The 20,827-nt window shown below is 53.1% G+C and overlaps 2 protein-coding genes across 7 annotated transcripts in view; one reads left to right on the top strand and one right to left on the bottom strand.

The window, feature by feature from the left end:
* The first annotated feature begins 804 nt into the window (after positions 1 to 804).
* On the top strand, positions 805 to 9,019 carry DERL3 (derlin 3). Of its 5 annotated transcripts, XM_045459769.1 has the most exons (9): positions 805 to 940; positions 1,054 to 1,119; positions 1,203 to 1,276; positions 1,426 to 1,519; positions 2,010 to 2,205; positions 2,755 to 2,845; positions 2,952 to 5,695; positions 5,962 to 6,232; positions 7,125 to 7,321. In XM_045459769.1, exons 1-7 carry the CDS (start codon positions 848 to 850, stop codon positions 3,031 to 3,033), a joined length of 696 nt encoding a protein of 231 aa, XP_045315725.1. In that variant the 5' UTR covers positions 805 to 847; the 3' UTR covers positions 3,034 to 5,695; positions 5,962 to 6,232; positions 7,125 to 7,321. The 5 variants fall into 5 exon arrangements, with proteins under 5 accessions (XP_045315725.1, XP_045315724.1, XP_045315726.1 ...); XM_045459768.1 differs by lacking the exons at positions 2,952 to 5,695; positions 5,962 to 6,232 and adding an exon at positions 8,809 to 9,019 and having other exon boundaries at positions 7,125 to 7,259; XM_045459770.1 differs by lacking the exon at positions 5,962 to 6,232.
* SMARCB1 (SWI/SNF related, matrix associated, actin dependent regulator of chromatin, subfamily b, member 1) overlaps positions 5,345 to 20,827 on the bottom strand; it is a 34,419-nt gene continuing 18,936 nt past the window's right edge. For both annotated transcript variants that reach the window (XM_045459766.1, XM_045459765.1), the window contains exons 6-9: positions 20,419 to 20,585; positions 13,388 to 13,578; positions 6,115 to 6,246; positions 5,345 to 5,678 (exon numbers count right to left, since the gene is read on the bottom strand). In XM_045459766.1, coding sequence (XP_045315722.1) covers positions 5,639 to 5,678; positions 6,115 to 6,246; positions 13,388 to 13,578; positions 20,419 to 20,585 — 530 coding nt within the window. In that variant the 3' untranslated portion in view covers positions 5,345 to 5,638. The remainder of the gene's footprint in view (positions 5,679 to 6,114; positions 6,247 to 13,387; positions 13,579 to 20,418; positions 20,586 to 20,827) is intronic.

Genomic DNA, 20,827 nt, shown 5'->3' with positions numbered 1-20,827 from the left:
CTTCTCGGCTACACCATAAGGGATAGCATCCTTTATTGACTGCTGTATCTCCTGAATTCAGAAAAGCACCTGGCACATAGTCGGTGTTCAGTAAACAGTTGACTTAATGAGTGCATAAATGGAGTTCCTCTTTTCCATCAAAATGATGAGGCCCTCTCCAGCTTGTCCACTCGTTCTGGCCCGTGTGGGCACCCTGGCGTCCCTGGGGGAGACCTCCCACAGGAGTCGGCGTGGGGTCCAATGGACTGAGGCGGGGTCGGAGAGTGGACGTGGTGCTGAGCACCTCCTTTGTTGTAGGCTAGGTGGCACTGTCTCTGGCTCTCAATAGGGGAGATAGACAGGACCGAGTCTCCCCCAGCCCTAGGTGTACTCACAGAGCCCGGGGACCAGACACGTATTAATCCCGGCTTGCCCACGCTCCAGCGTGACCCCGCCCCTTCCGGTCTCGCTGTTCCTCGGTCCTGTCTTTTTTCCACTCGCGGAGTAATTTCAGTCCCGCCCCCAATACGTCCTTGCTATTGGTTCTCCTTAGATTGACGCCAAGCGACCAGTTCCTCATTGGCTACACGTTCTCCCGCGCCGCCACTACAGCCACCACAACAACCGCCACGTGCTCAACCGTGGGGCCTGCTCATTGGTCCCGAGTTCCGACCCGCCCACTCTCCTGTCCCGCCCTCGTCTTCCAGATTCCTCCTCCTATTGGTTACTGGGCCCAGGGACCCGCCCCCTACGCTGGGCGCACTGCGCTCCCCGACATGGATTGGCCGAAGTCGGGGAGTGAGGCGGGATTGGGAGGCGGGTTAAAGAGCGCGCAGCAGGTTGGGCCACGAGTGTCAAAGAAGGTTCAATGGCGTGGCAGGGACTGGCGGCCGAGTTCCTGCAGGTGCCAGCGGTGACGCGGACCTACACCGCGGCCTGTGTCCTTACCACCGCAGCTGTGGTAAGCTGGCCGGGCGGGTGGGATCGGTTCCCTGGCTGCAGCCCGGGAGGGGTGTAGCCATGGTTACCGCTAGATTCCCCGGGGTCGCCCCTGACGCGCCCCTGGTTCCGCAGCAACTGGAGCTCCTCAGCCCCTTCCAGCTCTATTTCAACCCGCACCTCGTGTTCCGGAAGTTTCAGGTGAGGCCACCCGCCCCTTGCACCTGACAGCCGGGCCCTGCCTGCCCCGCGCCTGACCGCCCACCTACCCCCTATCCCCGTAGGTCTGGAGGCTCGTCACCAACTTCCTCTTCTTTGGGCCCCTGGGATTCAGCTTCTTCTTCAACATGCTCTTCGTGTATCCTGCGCCGAGCGGACGTAGGCGTAGGGTGGTGGGCGGCCCGCCAGGCTGGGGAGCGGCCCAGCGGGGCTGGGGGAGGCCCGGAATGGCCAGGAGCAGGGAAACCAAGGCTCCTCCCGGTGGCATTTCCTTTACGGACGCCGCAGGTTTCGCTACTGCCGCATGCTGGAGGAGGGCTCCTTCCGTGGCCGCACGGCCGACTTCGTCTTCATGTTTCTCTTCGGGGGCGTCCTCATGACCGTATCCTTCCCAGGCTCTGAAACCTTAGGCGCTGCGCCTCTGGGTCCAGCCTCTGTAGGCCCTGGGGCCCGACATGAGCGCCTGGGCCCGAGGGGGACAGAGTGGTTCACTCCGGTTTAGGGTGAATCTAGCGTACGTCATCTGCTCAGCCCCGGGCTACTAGCTCTTCAGTGCTGTACGCAAAGTATCACAGGGTGATGTGGAGAGCCAGGTAGGGTGCTTGCAGGCTGAGCCCCGAATGCCAGTAGCCAGAAGAAACTGGGGCAATGAAGGGCAGTGTTTGGAGGCTGGGGCCAGGTGGAGAAGCAGAGCAGATCACGTTGGCCTGAAGGCCACAGTGTGGCTTTGATTGAAGGGTCCATCACTAGAAGTGAGGAGGGAAGGAAAACTGGGGAGGAGTCCAGGGGTTTAGGCAGTCAGAGGGGTCCTGGACAGGGGCTCTGAGGCCTGCACAAGGAGAAGTCCTCCCAGCACCTTGACTCTGGCTCAGCTGCTGGGGCTCCTGGGCAGCCTGTTCTTCTTGGGCCAGGCCCTCACTGTCATGCTGGTGTATGTCTGGAGTCGCCGCAACCCCCGAGTGAGGGTCAACTTCTTTGGCCTCCTCACCTTCCAGGCACCATTCCTGCCCTGGGCACTCATGGGTTTCTCACTGCTGCTGGGCAACTCAATCCTTGTCGACCTGCTGGGTGAGCCTGCCTGCGCATCCAGCCCCGACCCCCCAGAAACAGGCTGTCTGGTACCTGATGACCTTTGGGAGGGCTCCCAGGCTGGTTGCTGTGCCAGAGCACAGCACCCACCTGGAATGGACCTCTCACCTGTCTTCCCACCCCCACTTCCTGCCCTGCCAACTCCTCTGTTCTTCTGGCCCCTTGAATAAGCCAGCCAGATACCTGCTTCACATCTTTAGGCCTGATGTACTGATGCTTGTGGGGGTCCTGACCAGGGTGGGGTTGGGTAAGTCAAGATTCCAACCTTCACTCCTGTTCCTCCCATGTTCTCAGCCCATCCCCTCTCCAAGTCCTGCCCACTTCTGGGCCAGGTAAGCCAATCCTTCAGGGTCAACCCTGGCCCCACCCTGGGCTGGCAGTCTGTGCAAGATGTTGTGTACTCTGGGGCCTCAGGTTACTTGGCCTGGCTGGCCTCCAGAGCTGTGCGTGGAGTCAGGGAGCAGGTTGTGCTGGCTCCAGACTCGGGACTGTGGAGGGTGGCCTCAGCAGTCCTTTGCTCTCCTACAGGGATTGCTGTGGGCCACATTTACTACTTCCTAGAGGATGTTTTCCCCAACCAGCCTGGAGGCAAGAGGTTGCTGCTGACCCCCAGTTTCCTGTAAGTGCTAGAGATGACAGTTATCCCCCTACACTCCCTCAAGATGGCTCCTGACCCCACTGGGGACCCCTGCTGGCCTCAGCTCAGTGTGGGCCCCTCCCTACAGGAAGCTGCTACTGGATGCCCGAGAGGAGGACCCCAATTACCTGCCCCTCCCGGAGGAGCAGCCAGGACCCCTGCAGCAATGACCCTACCCAGGGCCAGGGCCAGCCCAAGAAGCCCGTTTTCCTGGTCTCTGACAGACCTCCCTCCCACCCCTAACTCCCGCTTTCAGGAGAGCAACCTGTCCTGCAGACTGGGCCTGTGCCCAGGGCCCACCCAAATAAACAGGATGACCTGCACCTCTTCGTCCACAGCACTGGCTCCCTGCCTTTCCATGCTGCTGGCCCTGACGTAGAGCCACTAAGCCTGGCCTGCCCTCTCAGACCAGAAGGGAGGCCCAGAGTGGGTCAAGAACCTGCCCATAGTTGCTTAGCAGCAGTGAACTAGCAGATGGCACACTCCGGGTTTTCACTCTAGCTTTGCCAGTGCCTTGCTGGAGCCTTGGGCAAATCCCACCTGCACCAGATCTCTGCTCCCTGCCATGCAGCAAGGGAGCTGGTCAGATCTCACTGGCTGGGGCCAGGACTGGGATGTCCCTGTTGTGCCAAGCCTAGTCTGTAGGGGCTCCTGCCCATGGTGCCCTCAGGCTGATGCCTCACTGTCCCTCATCAGCAACTAAGTGGACCTTTGCCCACTTTCCAGCTGAGCAGTTAATGGACTTGGCCAAGGCTCCATGAGGTCAGGTGCAGAGGAGGGCCAGGACTGGGTCCTCTACCCTTTCTGCAACCCCAAAGCTTTGAGAAATTTTCACCATAGCAGAGCCTTGCAAAGTTCTCTCCCTAATGTTTTTAGCTAAGGACCATGGAAACCTTATCTGATCACACAGCTCACTTTTCTCTTTGGTAAAGCAGCCATCAGGCAACCTGGCCAACTTTCCTCATCACCCTAGACCAGTCCAAATTACAATTTATTCCTGGATGATTGGCAGCAATAGGGGCTCCTCCAGCCATAGGTCGTCATGTTCGTGGGTGACACAAGTATTCACCATGGGAGTCTAACCTTAATTTGGTAATGAAATCTTGCGGAGTAGCAGTGTAGCAGCGTGGGCTGGCAATGCTCAGAGTGAGGGCTCAGCCCCTGGGCTGCCCTCTAGTTGTAGGGCCTCACGGACCAAGCAAACCCTTTAGCAATGGAGCCCACTTATTTCCAAGGCCAGTGGAGCCTGGGCCTGGAATCCTGCTCTTTGTTCAAGGCCTTCCAGTGAAGCCCAGGTGTCCCCTTGCTGTGGGGCTCCAGCAAGTTCCACTCCTGGATGAAGGGTAGGGGGCTTGAGTACAAACTCCCCGGCAGCCAGGAGCCGTCACGTCCCAGGACATGATCACAGGACCCCAAGCCCAGAGGGCTAGGTGCGTCTACCCCTACATCCTGGCAGTCAAGACCTCAATTCCTACTCAGAGCTCTGCCCTTGCCCAGGGTGGGGTTCAAGTTGGGAGCCAGGTGCCATCACACTCCTGCCATGCTGCTGGAGGGCAGAGTAGCCCTGACATGGCAGGGAAGACCTGCCAGCAAGTGAAGGAGGCAACCCAGTGCTTAGATCTGGGTCCGTTACCTTCGTTAAGAATGTAGCTGTGCGCCCAAGTAATCAAGTAGCACTCACTCAGTGAGGAGACCCACATATGCCACCCTCATGGAGCCCACGTCCCTTCTGTAGAGTGAGGACACTTCCACATTAGACAAGAATGCAGAGGGGACACACAGCTCACTGGAGGCGGATCTGAGAAGAGGCCCAGAGCTTGCCTCCTTCTCAACACATAGCACCCACGGCCAGCACTGGGCAGGCATGCTGCTCCGTGTGCCTTACTTCTCATAACCGACCTGGGAGAGAGGAGCTGGCCTGGGTGGAGTCACCAGCTGGGGGCAGAGCTGGGCCCCAACCACCTGTTGCACATGCACCGCTGCAAGGTGTGGCAAGAGCGGTGCACGCCCGCTGGAGCCTGAACAGCCAGGCATGGGCCCTTGGGCACCCAAGCTGGTAATGCCCCTGCAGCAACCACAAAGGACGGGGCTGCTGTAAGGGACTCCAGAGAAGCAATGCTCCTGGCCAGGGGTGGCACAATAGCCCAGACGTGCAGAGCCCAAGGATGGCAGGAAAGCCTGTAGCTCCTTCACAAGGCCAAGCAAAGGGGGTGGGGTGGGGCCGTCACTGAAAGGTAAGTGGGCCCCCCTACCCTGAGTCTCATGACCTCACTTGTCATGTCCATCAGCTGGAGGGCCTGAGGAAAAGCAAGACTGTGCTATGGTTGGCCTTGGATAGAAACTTAGCCCCAACCTGCCCACCTGGGACTCTGAGGCAGAGAAGGCTGAGAGGCCTGGCATGCCAGCCTTGGTCCCACACCACCCCAGCCAAGTCCTTCTCCTCGTCCCCTTTCTTATTTTTATGCTACCACTTTAAAAAAATGGAACATGACCTGTTGTCTTTTATTTAAAAAGTGTTGCTAGCCCTGCCTGGGGCTCCTATACAAAAACAAAACATAACCCAAAACGAGGCCTCTTTCTGACCAGAGACTTGGACAGGGACTGGGCTCAACAAATGGAATGTGCCCAGGGGAGGGTGACCAGAAGCCCTCCCCACACCCCATGTTCCTCAGGATGGCCCCGGCCTGCCCCTTTGCCTCCCTCCTTGCCAGAAGATGAAGGAGAGGCGGTCCGATCTTCTCAATGCTCCGTGGGAGCCATGCGCAGACGGGCTGGTTACCAAGCTGGGGCAGTGTTGGCAAGACGCCTCATACGCCTGCAGGAGGAGAGGAGGTGATGACCCGGAGCCAGCTTCCAGCCCTGGGTGGCTGCCCTCCCCTAGGGATCTCTAGCACAGCCAAGGGAGCGGGGACGGAAACAGGATACAAAAGGTGGGATCCCCAGCCCCTCCCTCGGCCAGAGCCTGTCCCCTGCTTGACGCCCTGACAATGCCCTCTCTCCTGCCTGCTCATGTCGTGCCTGTGTCTCCAGGGTTCTAGACACATAGGTCTGGGCTGTGGTCAGATCCAACCTGAGGGCTTGACTTTTGTTCCCTGAAGGAAAACCCACCTGGGGTCTAGATTGGGACTCATCACCCAGGGCCTGCCTCTGGCCATGCAGGTACCTTCCCAGAACCAGGGTCCCTCCCCTGCCTGCAAGACAGTGGCTGTGTGCAGAGCAAGCTGCAAGGGGCCTGAAGGGGGGAGGGGTACCTTGTGTTCCTGTCCTGGTCTCGGATCTTCTTTTCCATCTCAGCGTCTGTCAGAGTCTCCAGCAGTGGGCACCATTGGTCAGCATCGCCTGTGTTCCGGATGGCAATCTCCACCGTGGGTAGGGGGTTCTCACTGTGGGCCGGGGGTGAGGAATGGGGGTTGTAACTGTTAGTTCACAGAGCAGCAACCAGAAAGGCCCCCAGAGACCAGTATCCACCCCCCTGCCAGAACACCAGAGCCAGGGCATAGCAAGGAAGGCCCAAGCCTTTCCTGCTTCCTCTTCTGTCTCCTCCCTGCTGGGCCATTTCCATGCCCAGCTCCTCAGAACAAGAGTGGTGTGGTCAACACCCACCATCCGAACCTCAAGGCAGAATCACTGGAGACGCCAGGTCCCCCATAACAATAGCTTCTCTTCAAAGCACGCTCAAACAGGCCCTTTGCTGTCGCCTAGGTGTCTCTGGTCTGTAAAGGAGTGGGGGTTCCCTGCAGAGGTGGTTCTGCATGACAGTATTGCTGGGAAGGTAGGGGAGGGCAGTCTGCCCTGCTCAGTGCCTGGGGCTTGGATCCACTGGCCTTGATACCTCATCAATGAAGGCCACTGGGCCAGCCTGCTCCTGAATATTCCATACATTTGCCCCTCAGTGCACTTTACTGACCCAACTAAATCCAGATAGCTGGGCCTGGAACCCTTGTCCCCTGACCACTACACTCCATGGCCCCTCAGTGACCACCCCAAAGGCCACCTATGCACCCTCTTGCCAAGGACACACAGCAGTAGGGGTGAGGGAGACACACGCAGAAGCACAAGAGAAGGGAGGACACAGCTGAGGTGCTGCCTCTCTGGGCCTTGATTTCCAAGCCTGTGTGACAGGAGGCTGAAGAGGCAAGGATACTTCAGAGCTGACCGCTCAAACTCCTGGCCCAGGAGATAAGTCTCAGACTGTGGCCCTAACAGTGAATCTCTTCCACCCCCTTCCCTTTCCTCACCAGGCCCTTTCTCTCTCTTCCAGCCGGGCGGCCTGCACCTGTCTCTCGAGGCCCACCACCCCCAGAAGGCTGGGCCTGCTCCACTGCAGCCCTATCAAGTGTCTGCCCACCTCAGCCTGGAGCCCTACACAGCACAGTTCCCTCTGAGAAGAGTGAAGGCAGGCAGAGCCCAGGGGAGGCAGGGAGGACACTGACAGAATAAAAGAGGATGGACCCCTGATCTGTGGCCTTGCTTCTGGTACCTCATTTGGAAAATAGGAACAATTACAGGGCTGTGAGGGCTCTTCAGAGGATTACTATTATTTAAAACAGCCAACATATGTCCACTGAGGGGGCTCCCTAGGTGCCAGAAGCCTTGTCACGCAGTCTCCCTGGAACTTGTGCCCAAGGTTGTGTGAGTGGCCAGCTAGAGAGGGATGTCCACCCAGGCCTGACAGGAGGCTGTGCCCCTCACACTGCCAGGTGGCACACAGCAGCTGAGGGCCTGTTCTGGCTTCCCTTGTGTGCTAGTGTTCTCATCCTGATTCTCAAGGACCGGGAGCAGACAGGGCCCAGCCTGGTGCATGCACTAAGGCTGTCACCACAACCCAGAACTGCCCCTGGCTCCCCTGCAGAAGCAGGGCTCACTTCTTCCTGCTGAGCTAGGTCCCCAAAGCCCAAGCTTGTGCTGGTGACTCAGAGGCTAGTGACAAGAGCAGCACCAGCCCCCACCCGTGGTACCCTGGGGCCAACCCTCCTCAGCAGCTCCTGAGAGCTCTTCTCCAGCCAGTGTGGTGGTTTGGCAATCCTGAACCACCCAGCCACAGACCCAAACATCATTCCTCACCTCAAGGGCTCCCAGCCACCTTCCTTGGGAGGGCAGACATGAAAGGCGCCAAGCCCACGCTGAGGGAAGCAAAACATGTTTTCCTCTTAATTTAAACAAGGGCTTGTGAGTAAGTCCTGGAGGCCCCTTTGTTTACCTTCCCTTGGCTCTGGGAAGATTCCACTCCAGTGGGTTTGTTCTAAAATAAGAACTGCTCAATCCAACCATGTAAGAATGGGCCGAGAGCCAGCAGGGCTCTCGGGTTTGGGACAAACACACAGGCAGGGGTCACCTTGCCTCCCCCTCCTTTGAGGGGATTCTGCATCATGGACTTCAAGGTTCCCTGTGATCCCAGATGTTCCTACCACCCTGCAGAGTCCAGGTGGGGACACAGAGCCCAGGAATGGGAGGGCTGTGGCGGAGATGTCAGAGGGCCCAGGGCCGTAGCTTGTAGGGTATCTCAGTATGGGCTCACTTTTATGCCCTCACATGATACAAAATGCCAGCCAAGAACCACTGCTCTACTCACTTTACAAATGAGAAGGACAGAGCCTTCAAGGGAAATGACCTACCTGCCCATGGCCACTCCACTGGGAGGAGGGGGAGAGAGAACTCAACAGCACCCTCCTCTTTATGGCCAACTGGCTTTTGACAAGGGTACCAAAGTCCATACAATGGGGAAAGACCAGTCTTTCCAACAAATGGGCACTGGGACAAGATGACCTTGGATTAGGCAGAGGTTCTGTAGGTATCATATTAAAAAGCACAGGCAGGGGGTGCCTGGCTGGCTCAGTCGGGACAGCATAGGACTCTTGATGTCAGGGTTGTTGAGTTCGAGCCCCACCCTGGGTGTAGAGATGACTTAAAAATAAAATCTTAAAAAAAAAATTTTTTTTTTAAAGCACAGGCAACTGAAGAAAAAATAAAGTGGACTACACCAAAATTTAAAGCTTCTGTGCTTCAAGGGACACTGTCATGAAAGTGAAAAGACAAGCTACAACGTGGTAGAAAGTATTTGTAAACCATACCTCTGATAAGGAACTTATACCTACAATATGTAAAGAACACTTACAACTCAATAATAAAAATACAAATAGCCCAATTAAAAACTGAGGGACCTGAGCAGCTATTTTTCTAAAGATGATATACAAATGCCCAATGGCACCTGAGAAGATGCCCCATCATCATTTGTCAGTGGGGAAATGCAAATCACGACCACAACGAGATGCCACTCCCTCCTCCTCCCCCACTAGGATGGCAAGAATCAAAAAGTCAGGTTAACAGGGGTGCCTGGGTGGTTCAGTCGGTTAAGTGCCCAACTTCAGCTCAGGTCATGATCTCATGCTTCATGGGTTTGAGCCCCACGTCAGGCTCTGTGCTGAGAGCTCTGCTTTGGATTCTGTGTCTCCCTCTCTCTCTGCCCCTCCCCTGCTTGCGCGCGCGCGCTCTCTCTCTCTCTCTCTCCCTCTCAAAAGTAAATAAACATTTAAAAAAAAAAAGGTAGCAAATGTTGGCGAGGATGTGGAGAAACGAGAAAGAAGCCTGACTCTACTGGTGCAAAAGTAAAATGGTGGGCTGCTTTGGAAAGCAGTCTGGCAGGAACTCAAAATGCTACACACAGCTACCACGTGATCCAGCAATTCCTCTCCTACGATCTACCTAAGAGAACTGAAAATGGATGTTTAAACAAACACTTGGACATGAATGCTCACAGCAGTGCCACTCTCCACAGCCCAGAAGTGTCAACCACCCGACTGTCCGTCAACCCATGACTGGGTAAACACAATATGGCACATGTGTATGACGGCACTGTACTCCGCCATAAACAGGAATGAAGCTCCCATACAGGCTGCCACACAGAAATAATAATACTAAGAAATGAGCCACAAAAGAGCATGTATTACATGATTCGATTTATACAGAGTATCCACAACAGGCAAGTTGATAGCAAGTAGATTAGTAGTTGCCCAGGGCTGGGAGACTTGAGGGGCACAGCAGCAGCTGCTAAAGGGTGTGAGGCTTCCTTTGGGGTGATGGAAATGTTGTAAAATTGTCATGGTGTGATGGCACCACTCTGTGGATGCTGAAAACCAAGGAACGGCACACTCTAGATGGGTGAACTGTACAGTATTTGCATTATAGCTCAATGCAGCTGTTATAAAAACAGACAAGCAAGCAAGCAAACCCTGCTGCCGTCAAGAGGGCAGAGTTCCAGGAGTAACCTCTGTGGCTCATGGTCAACCAGTCCAAAATGACCCTGGTGTCTCCCGACCCTGATATGTGCCAGTGACACTGTCTCCCTGTCCCCCACCTATCCCAGCCACCAGGCTCTCTGACCCTCTGCCCATCTCCAGCTTCCTCCCAGTCAGCACCCTGCCCGGCCACCTCACCCCAGGTTCTATGCCGCCTACCCATGGCTCCCCTCCTCGCGCCTGCAGCCTCCAGTGCACTCTGCTAGACAAAGTACTGTTTCTTCTCTGTGTCCCCAGCCTCAGGCACAAGGCTGGCCTGCAGGAGGTGCCAGTAAGTCTACTGATGCAACTTTCCAACCAGGTAGCAGCTCACAGGTTTCGGTCAATGTCTGACACTCCCACATGTTTTGCTCAGCCCAGGCCCTTCCCCTGGCAGAGCTCTGTCCCCCTTCTGTCACTCACTGTCACTCTGGGTCAGTTCTGTCCTCTAGAAGCTTGGGGCCCCCAATCTGTTTGTCACATGCGTGTCCCCCCAGGCTTGCCGACATCAGGCCTGCCTGTCCCACTGCTGAAAGGAAGCAGCCTGCCTTCACTCCCCTGACTAGTTTGTGGGCATTCTGCCCCCACCCCCACCCCCCACAAATGTCCTGTGACCAGCAGCACGCCCTGCTCCACCATGGACACAACACCACCATCACCAAGCACTGCAGCCAGACACTGGGCTAGTTCTGGTGAGGGGGAGACAGACAGGACTGGCCTGCAGGGATTCAGAGCATCTACAACATGGGATGACAGAGGCCCAAAATTTAAAGTCCCTTTTAAGGAGTCATGTGACTCAGCAGGTGTCAAGTCTTGTGTGCAGTAGTGATCAGGTGGGGGCTCCTGGTCTGGCTCTCCATGGACCAAGTGGCCCCTGGCTGTGGGGACATGGCAGCCCACTCTACCTCCCCCAGGCAGTAACCCAGAGAGAAGGGCTGACACTGGTCTCCCCAGGGAGAGTTAAGAGAGCTCCCAAGGGATGGTGTGGTGCTGTGGTAAGAATGTGGGTCAGGGTCAGGAGACATAAGTTCCAATCCCCTTCCCTGCTTGCCTTAGAAGGCCATAGTTCTGTCCCCTGGATGATGGAGTCCACAATAAGCCAGCCTCTGACCCTAACCTCCCCTTCTGGTCTTGCAAGCTCTATCCACAGCATCCAGCTGCCCAGACCACACACAGCACACACAATGGGCCAGACCTAGCCTGAGGAGCTCGAGGCCTGGTCAGCTGGGAAAACAAACACAAGCAGCTGTCCCGATGCAAAAGAGGCACTGGGCTGCCTCCCAGATCCCAGGCAGGCTGTGCCCCTTCAACCTGGCTGGCCTGGGCTGCTGTGGAGGGGATGTGTGCTCACCCTGGTCCCCAGTAAGTCACCTTGCCTTCAATCCCAAGGACGTGAAACCTGCACACTCAGCACTACAGACTGCAGCAGGATAGAGGTCTGTGATGCTCCCTGTCCACCAAATGGAATTCATTAACTGGCTCCTGAGATGGGGTGGGGGGGGATCTGCTGTAAGTCCTGATCTACCACCACCAGAGTTCCCAGGGGGTACTACTCTGGAGCTATCCGGCACACTGCTGACAGCCTGAAGCTTGACAAGAGTTTTAGGAGGACACTCGGGTCACCCAGGGGTCAGAGCAGGAGGGATGCTGCCACATGTGCCAACACCCTCAGGGTCCTGCAGCAGGAATACTCCCTACTCCACACACACCATCTGCCAGTCAGAACATGGATTCAGGCTCAACCAGCATCTGAGGGCTCAGGTACCTGGGGTACTCACTCTCATGACCTGTACAACATCACCACTTCCCACCTCCAGGAGCATTCCAGGGAGCGGGGCCACCCCAGGCAGGTCTTCAGGCCTGTCGGCCTTGGCTCAAATACAACATGAACGGACATGTGCGGCCACACCTCCAGCAGGGCTCTCAAGGACCCAGACACTACATCATGTCTCACTGACACCTCCTCCCAGGGCCTGGGCTCTGTCTGTGAAGCAGGACTACCTGGTTGGTAGGGCCACTGGGAGGTTCCGGGAAGGTGACATATGTGACATCTCAGACCAGATGCCTGGAGCATGGGCGGTGCTTGGATCCCCACAGAACCCAGTGGTTTCCCAGGGCCGGGACCTCAAGCCCTGAGGGTGTACGGTCATTCCTTCTCTCTTGCTCAGATTTACAGGAAGCAGCAAGAAAGCAGTCTCCTGGGATTTCTGGGAAAACCAGCTGAGACACAAACATACACACGAGCTCCATTAACTGTCCTATCTTTGCAAAAAGACCTTCGTACTTGCTCCTCATGTGCCATTTTAAGCTGTGGTCCTTGAGTAATGATCGCCAAATGTAGACGATGACAGTTTGATGAGCGGAATAAATCCTAACATCCTGTTTTGATGCAGGGATACTCAGCGCCACCCCCAGACTGTACTTTCCCAAGAGGAAAAGGAGCACAGGGAACAGGGCCAGTTATGGTGGAACAGTCCTGAGGCGGGCAAGCTCTACTATCAGTTCACGTCCACCGCCCCCCACCTCCTACTAGGCCCACACTTTGCACTGTGGGGCCACCACCAATAGGAAGGCCATGTCTACCTCTCTGGGAGCCCCTGTCCCCTGGTCCACCCACAGGATACCGGTCTGGAATGTTTTGTTTATACTCCCACCTTCACAGGCAGCCTGGATGTGGCTCTTTATCTTCCGCGGCACCCTATATAGGGGTCCAGTCCAAATGGGTGCTCACCAACAAGTCTCTGACTGGCAAGATGCAACAGTAAAAAAGAAAACTGCTGGAGGTCTCCTGACTCTTACAAGCTAGGGAGGGCTGTTTGGAGCAGCTCTTGTTTGAGACAGAAGGCAAGTCCATCAGATGACAAACCCTGGGGTGGGTGACCCAACCCTGAGAGAGGGAAAAGTCTGGGAGAATACAGAGGTGGTGGCAGGGTGGAGGTGTGGAGGGGCTTTCGGCAACAGAGGATGGTCCCAGGCAGGGGATGGGGGTGCTGGAGGATGGAGGGGGCAGATAAACCACCTCCTCAGAGTCACCCCCACCATGATAAGGGTGGGGAGCCCTACCACTGAGACACAGGAGGCGGGAGGAACAAGCCAACAAGTTGCCGCTGAGCTGGCTGCAGCTGCCCATGGCCAGACCGTTTTTCTGGGCTCCAGACAGACCCGAAGGCTGTCATGTCCCACACACAGGGAGACGTCTTTTCCCCAAAACAGGTTTACAAAGGAGGGCGGGGCTTGTCTGGGATCCTACCTGAAGGCATAGGTCTTCTGATGCCAGCTCAGCTGTCCCCGAATGCTGTACGCGATGGTGGTGACAAACTCCCCGCCCAGCCCCAGCTCTGAGCACAGCTTCAGGGCAAATTTCTCTGGTGAATTCTCCTTCTCTGACATGTCCCACTCAAACTGGTCCACCAGCGAAATGTTTCCCACGTGGATATTCAGCTGGGACAAGAACCAAAGAACACACGTTAAAGGAGTCAGAACCGTACCCTACCTGGAGAGGCCTCAAGGAGATGAGACAGCCCACTAGGGAGCCACCAGGCCGGGCTGGACACTGCCCACAACTTACTAGCTGAGAACTGGGGCTGGCCCTTGTCCTTCTGGCCGCAGGTCCCCATCCAGAAATTGGAGATGACACCACGCACCTCCTGGGGCTGCCACAAGGGGCTCTGGCTCAAGGCCTGGCACAGCTACCCATCTCACATTAGATGCACACCCCACCTGAATAGCCCACAAGGTGCAGGCAAAGCCTGGGTGGGCAGCAGAGGCCCACAGCCAACTCTGCCCACCATGTACCCAGCAGATATCCTGCTGACATGTAAACTACAGCCAGAAGAGGGTCCAGGCCCCGCCTGTGCAGCACCCAGACCAAGACAGAACCTAGCCTGTGACCCAGGGCTCCCCACTTACACCTACACTCAGAATCACCATCTTTACTCCTCACCCCACAGATGAGCAGGCCTGCTCTGAAACTGGGCATCACTGAGACACACAGGAAGGACTCTTGAGGGGCTGGCTGTGTCCTGGGGCACTGTATCCACGAGACTCCTCCTACTGGGACCACCCCTCACTGCTCTCCAGGTGAGCAGTACTGCTCATTCTACTGCTCAGTAGTACTCCAGGCCACAGTACTGCTCATTCACCCCACTGTCCCTGAGTGCTCAGCTCTTTAAGACAAAGATCAGGGTGGCCACTGCTCAGGGCCCACAGCCACTGGGGCCTTTCCACTGCCTTCAAAGAAGCATGGGACCCCACTCCCTGTCCCCATTCATGAAGCTCTGCACCTCTGGGCCCTGTATACCACCTTCCACTCACTGCCAGTGAGCCTGGGTCCTTTCCCATTTCTGTGTTCTGCTCACGCTGGGTAATGAATGATGGTTTACAGAATGGAGCTGGAAGAGCTGTCCCTTCCCCTCACAGGAAACGAATGCCCACTGAGCCCCAAGGGCATGCTAGGACCAGAAAGACATGATGCAGCAGTCAGCCCACAGAAAAACATCAAAAAGAAACAAACAGGACCAACAGGTGTAGCCATCCACACCCAGGCCCGGCAAGCCCTGCCCCAGGTGCCATACCTGGCATGCCTGGTGCCATATCTTAGCCACCGTGTGGACTTGGGTTGCCTGTCCCCTGCCAACTGGTCATTAATGCTTGCGTCTATTAAAAAAATACAGATTGTGTGCTTATCACAGAGAGGCACAGGGAATGCAATGGTGGGTATGACAGACAAAAAACCATCTTCGTGGAGGATGTTCCAGCTGGGGAGAGACACCTAAGCAAGTTAAATATGTGAATGCATGGTAAATGTCACACATCACCAAGTCCTAAGAAGAAAATGAAGGGAGGAACAGAAAGTACAGAGGTGGCCACATTAGCCAGGAGGCCCAAGAAGGCCTCCTGGGGGAGGCAGCATTTTAAGAAGAACTGCATGGGCAGAGAGAGCAGGCCATGTGGCTCCTCGGAGAGAAGGGTCCTGAGCAAAGTTGGGCCTGAGGCCGTCCTAAGGCCTCCAGCTTCCAGAGAGGGATCTGGAAGCCCTGTTTGGAGCACAGAAGAGACACTGGCTGCCAATGAGACCCTTACTGGAGGTAGCCATCTAGCTGTAGGGATGGTGGGGTGGTGAGGACAGGAGCGGCTGGACCCTGAGGAGGTGCAGAGATGAGACAGGGCCAGGACTCCTGAGTAGGCATGCAGCACAGGGGCCAGGCTCCCCAGCTGCAACCCGTATCACCACACACACCTTCACAGAAGTCTGCCAGCCCCGTAGAGCCTGACAGCTAGACTTAGGAGAAGCACTGAGTCCCCCCCAAATCCTTGAAGCTGAAGAGAGCCAACCTGGGCCAGGTGCCCCCATAAAGGCAGCCAGGTCTGAACTATAGTCCCAGAGACCCCAAGAACATCTATTAAGTGGCCACTCCATGCTAAGGCACAGCTCTGTGAAGAGAGACACTCCTCAGATGCCATCATGGCAAAGATTCCTGTCCTCCACCGTGTCCCAGGAGCCATACAAGGAAGAATATCCTCAAAGAAGTACCCAGCTCTCCTTGAGTCCTCTTGACCAAAACCTTGGGTGTGACCTTCAGTTTCCTCACTTACAAGATGGGTGCTGTCCCCTAGGTCACAATGCCCATGAGGGCTCTGACCTGATAAACACAGCACTGTCCCACGGCAGCAAAGCTTCCCTGGGCCAGCCGTGTCAGACTTCGGTGCCAGCGAGACCTCTGCCAGAACCAGGCAGGGAACCCAACCTGGGGGTGGTCTCCCAAAGCCTACCTACCAGCTGACACCGTCCCACGGTGGGGATTACAGGTGGGATGGAGGGCTTAAAGGGGCCAACAGCTGACAAGTGTCTAGTCACCAAGAAAGCCTCTGGTCAGGAGAGATGGTGGCAACCCCAGACAGGTTTTCAACTGCCTGACCACTTTCTGTATGGCTGCTCAGAAGCCCTGTCAGAATTTAAAAAAAGAAGAAAAGAAAAGAAAAGAAAAGAAAAGAAAAGAAAAGAAAAGAAAAGAAAAGAAAAGAGAAAAGAAAAGAAAAGAAAAGAAAAGAAAAGAAAAGAAAAGAAAAGAAAAGAGAAAAAAAAAGAAAAGAAAAGAAAAGAAAGAAAAAGAAAAATTCTGAGAAAAATGTCAGGGATGCTAACTGGTCAGTCTCCTGAGGACCCTGCCTGTGGCCAACCCCATCCATTTGGAAGCATGTTGGTGGGTGTGGCTAACCCCATAAGGCCACATCCCCACCACAGTTAACAGGACAAAGACACAGCACAGAGCAGAGTTCTCAGGGCCATCCTTTAGAGGGGACAGGCTATGCATGAGAAAGCAGGTAAGGCTCCCATTGCCTTCCACTTGTCTCCTATGAAGTTCCCCTTCTTTCTCAATTATGCCTTTTATCTTTTTTTGTTTTTTAATGTTTATTTTTGAGAGAGAGAGAGAGAGAGCATAGGCATGCAAGCAGGGAAGGGGCAGAGCGCAGGGAGCGGGTGGACTGAGGATCTGAAATGGGCTCCAAGCTGACAGCATCAAGCCCTATGCAGGGCTCGAACTCACAAACACCAAGATCATGACCGGAGCTGAAGTCAGAAATTCAGCTGACTGAGCCACCCAGATGCCCCATGCCCTTTTCCTGTTAGTTAGCCATAATATGAAACTAAAATGGGTTAAGAAAAACAGATTTGTATTTCTCTCAAATTAACTAGTGGGGCACCTGGCTGGCTCAGTCAGTACAGCATGAGACTCTTGATCTTCAGGTCACAAGTTCAAGCTCCACGGAACAAAGGAAGGAAGGAAGGAAAAGGAAGGGAGGAAGGCAGGAAGGGAGGGAGGAAGGAAGGAAGGAAAAGGAAGGAAGGGAAAGGAAGGAAGGAAGAGAGAAGAAGGAAGGAAGGAAGGAAGGAACGAACGAACGAACGAACGAACGAAATTAACTAGTAAGGAGACTGAATGAATAAACAAGTCCTGGACCTGATGGCTTCACTGGTGAATTCTACCAAGCACCGAGAGAAGAACTAACACCAATCCTTTTCGAACTCTGCCAAAAAACTGAAGAGGAGGGAACACTTCATAATTCACCGCCCTGGTATCAAAGCCAAATACTACAAAAAAAGGAAAACTATAGACCAATATTCCTTATGAACACTGATCTAAAAATCTGCAAAACACTAGCAAACTGAATTCAGTGGCATATTAAAAGAATTATATACCATGGCCAAGTGGGATTTATTTTAGCAATGCAAAGATAGTTCAATACAAAAATTTATCAATGTCGGGGCGCCTGGGTGGCGCAGTCGGTTAAACGTCCGACTGCAGCCAGGTCACGATCTCGCGGTCCGTGAGTTCGAGCCCCGCATCGGGCTCTGGGCTGATGGCTCAGAGCCTGGAGCCTGTTTCCGATTCTGTGTGTCCCTCTCTCTCTGCCCCTCCCCCGTTCATGCTCTGTCTCTCTCTGTCCCAAAAATAAATAAACGTTGGAAAAAAAAACAAAAAACAAAAAAAAACCCAAAAATTTATCAATGTAATAAACCATATTAACAGATTGAAAAACAAAAATCACATCATCATCTCAATGCAGAAAAAGCATTTGGCAAAATTCAACATCCTTTTGTGATAAAAACAGTCAACAACGACAAAAAGAAAGAAACTACTTCAACCTAATAAATCTATATATAAAAATCCGACAGTGAACATTATACTCAATAGTGAAAGCTGAAACATTTTCCTCTAAAATCAGGAACTAGCCAAGGATGCCTGCTCTTGCCACTTCTATTCAACACAGTACTGGAATTTCTAGCCAGAGAAATTAGGTAAGAAAAAGAAATAAAAGGTATCCAAATTGGAAAAGAAGAAGTAAAGTTATCTCTACTCACAGATGATATAACCTTATACATAGAAAACCCTGATGATTACACAAAAAAACTGTTAGAACGAATAAGTTCAGCAAAGCAGCAAGATACAAAGTCAACACACAATCGGCTGCGTTTCTATACACTAACAATAAAAAATGTGAAAAAAAATTTAAGAAAACAATTTCATTTGGGGCACCTGGGTGGTGCAGTCGTTTAAGCGTCCGGCCCTTGATCTTGGCTTAGGTCATGATCTCATGGTTCCTGAGTTCAAGCCCCAAATCGGGCTCTGCACTGACAGTGCGGAGCCTGCTTGGGATTGTGTCTCTCCTTCTCCCTGCCCCTCCCCAGCTTGTGCATGTGTGCACATGCTCTCTCTCTCGCTCTCAAAATAAACCAAGATAAATAAACAAAATAATTTTTAAGGGGCGCCTGGGTGGCTCAGTCGGTTCAGTGTCTGACTTCAGCTCAGGTCATGATCTCACGGTTCATGAGTTCAAGCCCTGCATCGGGCTCTGTGCTGACAGCTCAGGGCCTGGAGCCTGCTTTGGATGCTGTGTCTCCCTCTCTCTCTGCTCCTCCCCTGCTCACACTCTGTCTCTCTCTCAAAAATAAATAAAGATTAAAAAAAATATTTTTTAATTTTTAAAAATTTAATTTATAATAGCATTAAAAAGAATAAAATACTTACAAATTAACCAAAGAGGTGAAAAATTTGTACAATGAAAACTATAAAACACTGCTCAAAGAAATTAAAGAAATAATACTACAAAATATTATTATTATATTGTATTATTATTATTATGTAGTATTACCTTTTTAAGTTTATTTATTTATTTTGAGAGAAGAGAGAGAGCAAGAGCATGGGGGAGGGGCAGAGAGAGAGGGAAAGAGAGAGAAGGAAAGAGAGAGAGAATCCCAAGCAGGCTCTGTCTACACTGTTAGCATGAAGCCCAAGATGTGGCTCAAACTCACCAACTATGAGATCATGACTGAGCCGAAATCAAGAGTCAGACACTTAACTGACTGAGCCACCCAGATGCCCCAAGACTAAGTATTATTTAGATGCCAAGACTATCCAAAAAAATTTACAAATTCATTTTAATCCTTATCAAAATCTCAACAACATTTCTTGCAGAAATAGAATAAAAATCTATCCTAAACTTAAATAGAATCTGAACAGTCAAAACAATCTTGAAAGGGGTGCCTGGGTGGCTCAGTCAGTTAAGTGTCTGACTTGACTCGTGGTTCGTGGGTTCGAACCATTTCAGAACTTTTTGCAAAGCTACAGTAATCAACACAGTGTGGTACTGACATAAAAAGACATATAGACCAATAGAATAGAAAGCTCAGAAATAAACTCTCAAAAATACAGGCATATAATTTTCGACAAGGGTGCTAAGACCATTCAATGTAGAAAGGATAGTCATTTCCACAGATGGTGCTAGAAAACAGGCTATCCACACACACAGAAGAATGAAGTTGGACCCTTGCCTAACTCAAAATGGATGAAAGACCCAAGTATATGAGATAAAACTATAAAACTATTAAAACAGGAAAAAAGCTTCATGCCATTGGATTTGGCAATGAGTTCTTACATAGGAGACCAAGGGCACAAACGAAAAGACAAAGCAGACTTTATCAAAATGAAAACTTTTATGCAGCAAAGGACGCTATCAAATGAGTAAAAACGCAAAGAATGGGAGAAAATATTTGCAAATCACCTGTATAATAAGGGATTGATAACTAGAATATACAAAGAACTCATAAAACTCAACAACAAAAGAACAAAAAATCTGATTGAAAAAAGGCAAAGAACTTGAACACACATTTCTCCAAAGATCTACAACTGACTAACAGGCACCTGAAAGATACTAATCAACGTCACTAATCAACAGGGAAATGCAAATCAAACCCACAATGAGATACCACTTCACACCAAGCAGGCTCTGAGGCAGGCAGGCCTGGGCCCAAATCTCAGCACTCACTTCTCAGCTGGGCAGTCTGGGACACGTGACCTCACCTCTCCATGTGGCAACCTCTTCACCTGTAACACAACAGGCAAGGCAGCATCTCCCCCAAGCCCTGAGGCAGGTTACTACATGGTATGAGGTGTGCTTGGCCCAGCCAGTCCACAGGAAGAGTGTGGCACCACTGTTCCTCTCACTATGGGCTTCCCTGCTCTGCCTGGCAGCTGGCATAATCTCCTCTGGAGCACCACCTGGGCTCTGCTCAATGCCTGGTGGTGCCCTGAAGACATGCAGAATATGAGACCTTCCTCCAAGAAATCAGCCCATACTTTTCCTGGGGTAAAGAGCCACGAGCTACCCAAAAGATGGTTTTCCAGAAGTCTGATCCCACAGCATGGACCCCAAAGACAGGCTTTGACTAAGGCCTCAGTGTACTCTCAGCACCCTATGGCCCACCCAGGAGCTGCCTACCTTGATGATGACACGCTGGTCTGACTGGTCCTCCAAGATGCTGTCTGTGGGGTAGGACTCTATCTGCTGCCTGATGGCAGAGGCGATGGCTGGCACAAATGTCAGAGGGTTCAAATCCAGGTCATCACAGAGGATTTCTGAAAACATCTCAGGAGTCATCAGCTTCTCTGAAATCAGGAGAAAGGACAGGAATTGCTAACTGATTGCAGGACCTGACCTCACCATGTTTGGCCCCAACCTCCCATCCCCTTCCTCCTCTGCTAGACCTCCCTGACAAAGTTGAGGATGAAGAGAATGACAACTGAGGGTGGCCCTTCCCAACATGGGGTTGCGGGAGGAAGCACAGGATGAGCACCACCCCCTCCTGGCCCTCATCCACAAACACATCCTCTGACACCTTGATCTGGGA

The sequence above is a fragment of the Leopardus geoffroyi genome, chromosome D3 (assembly GCF_018350155.1).
Source record: "Leopardus geoffroyi isolate Oge1 chromosome D3, O.geoffroyi_Oge1_pat1.0, whole genome shotgun sequence".
Classification (NCBI taxonomy): domain Eukaryota; kingdom Metazoa; phylum Chordata; class Mammalia; order Carnivora; family Felidae; genus Leopardus; species Leopardus geoffroyi.
Note: the sequence above shows the minus strand (reverse complement) of the source record. Positions and strands in the feature narration are given on the sequence as shown.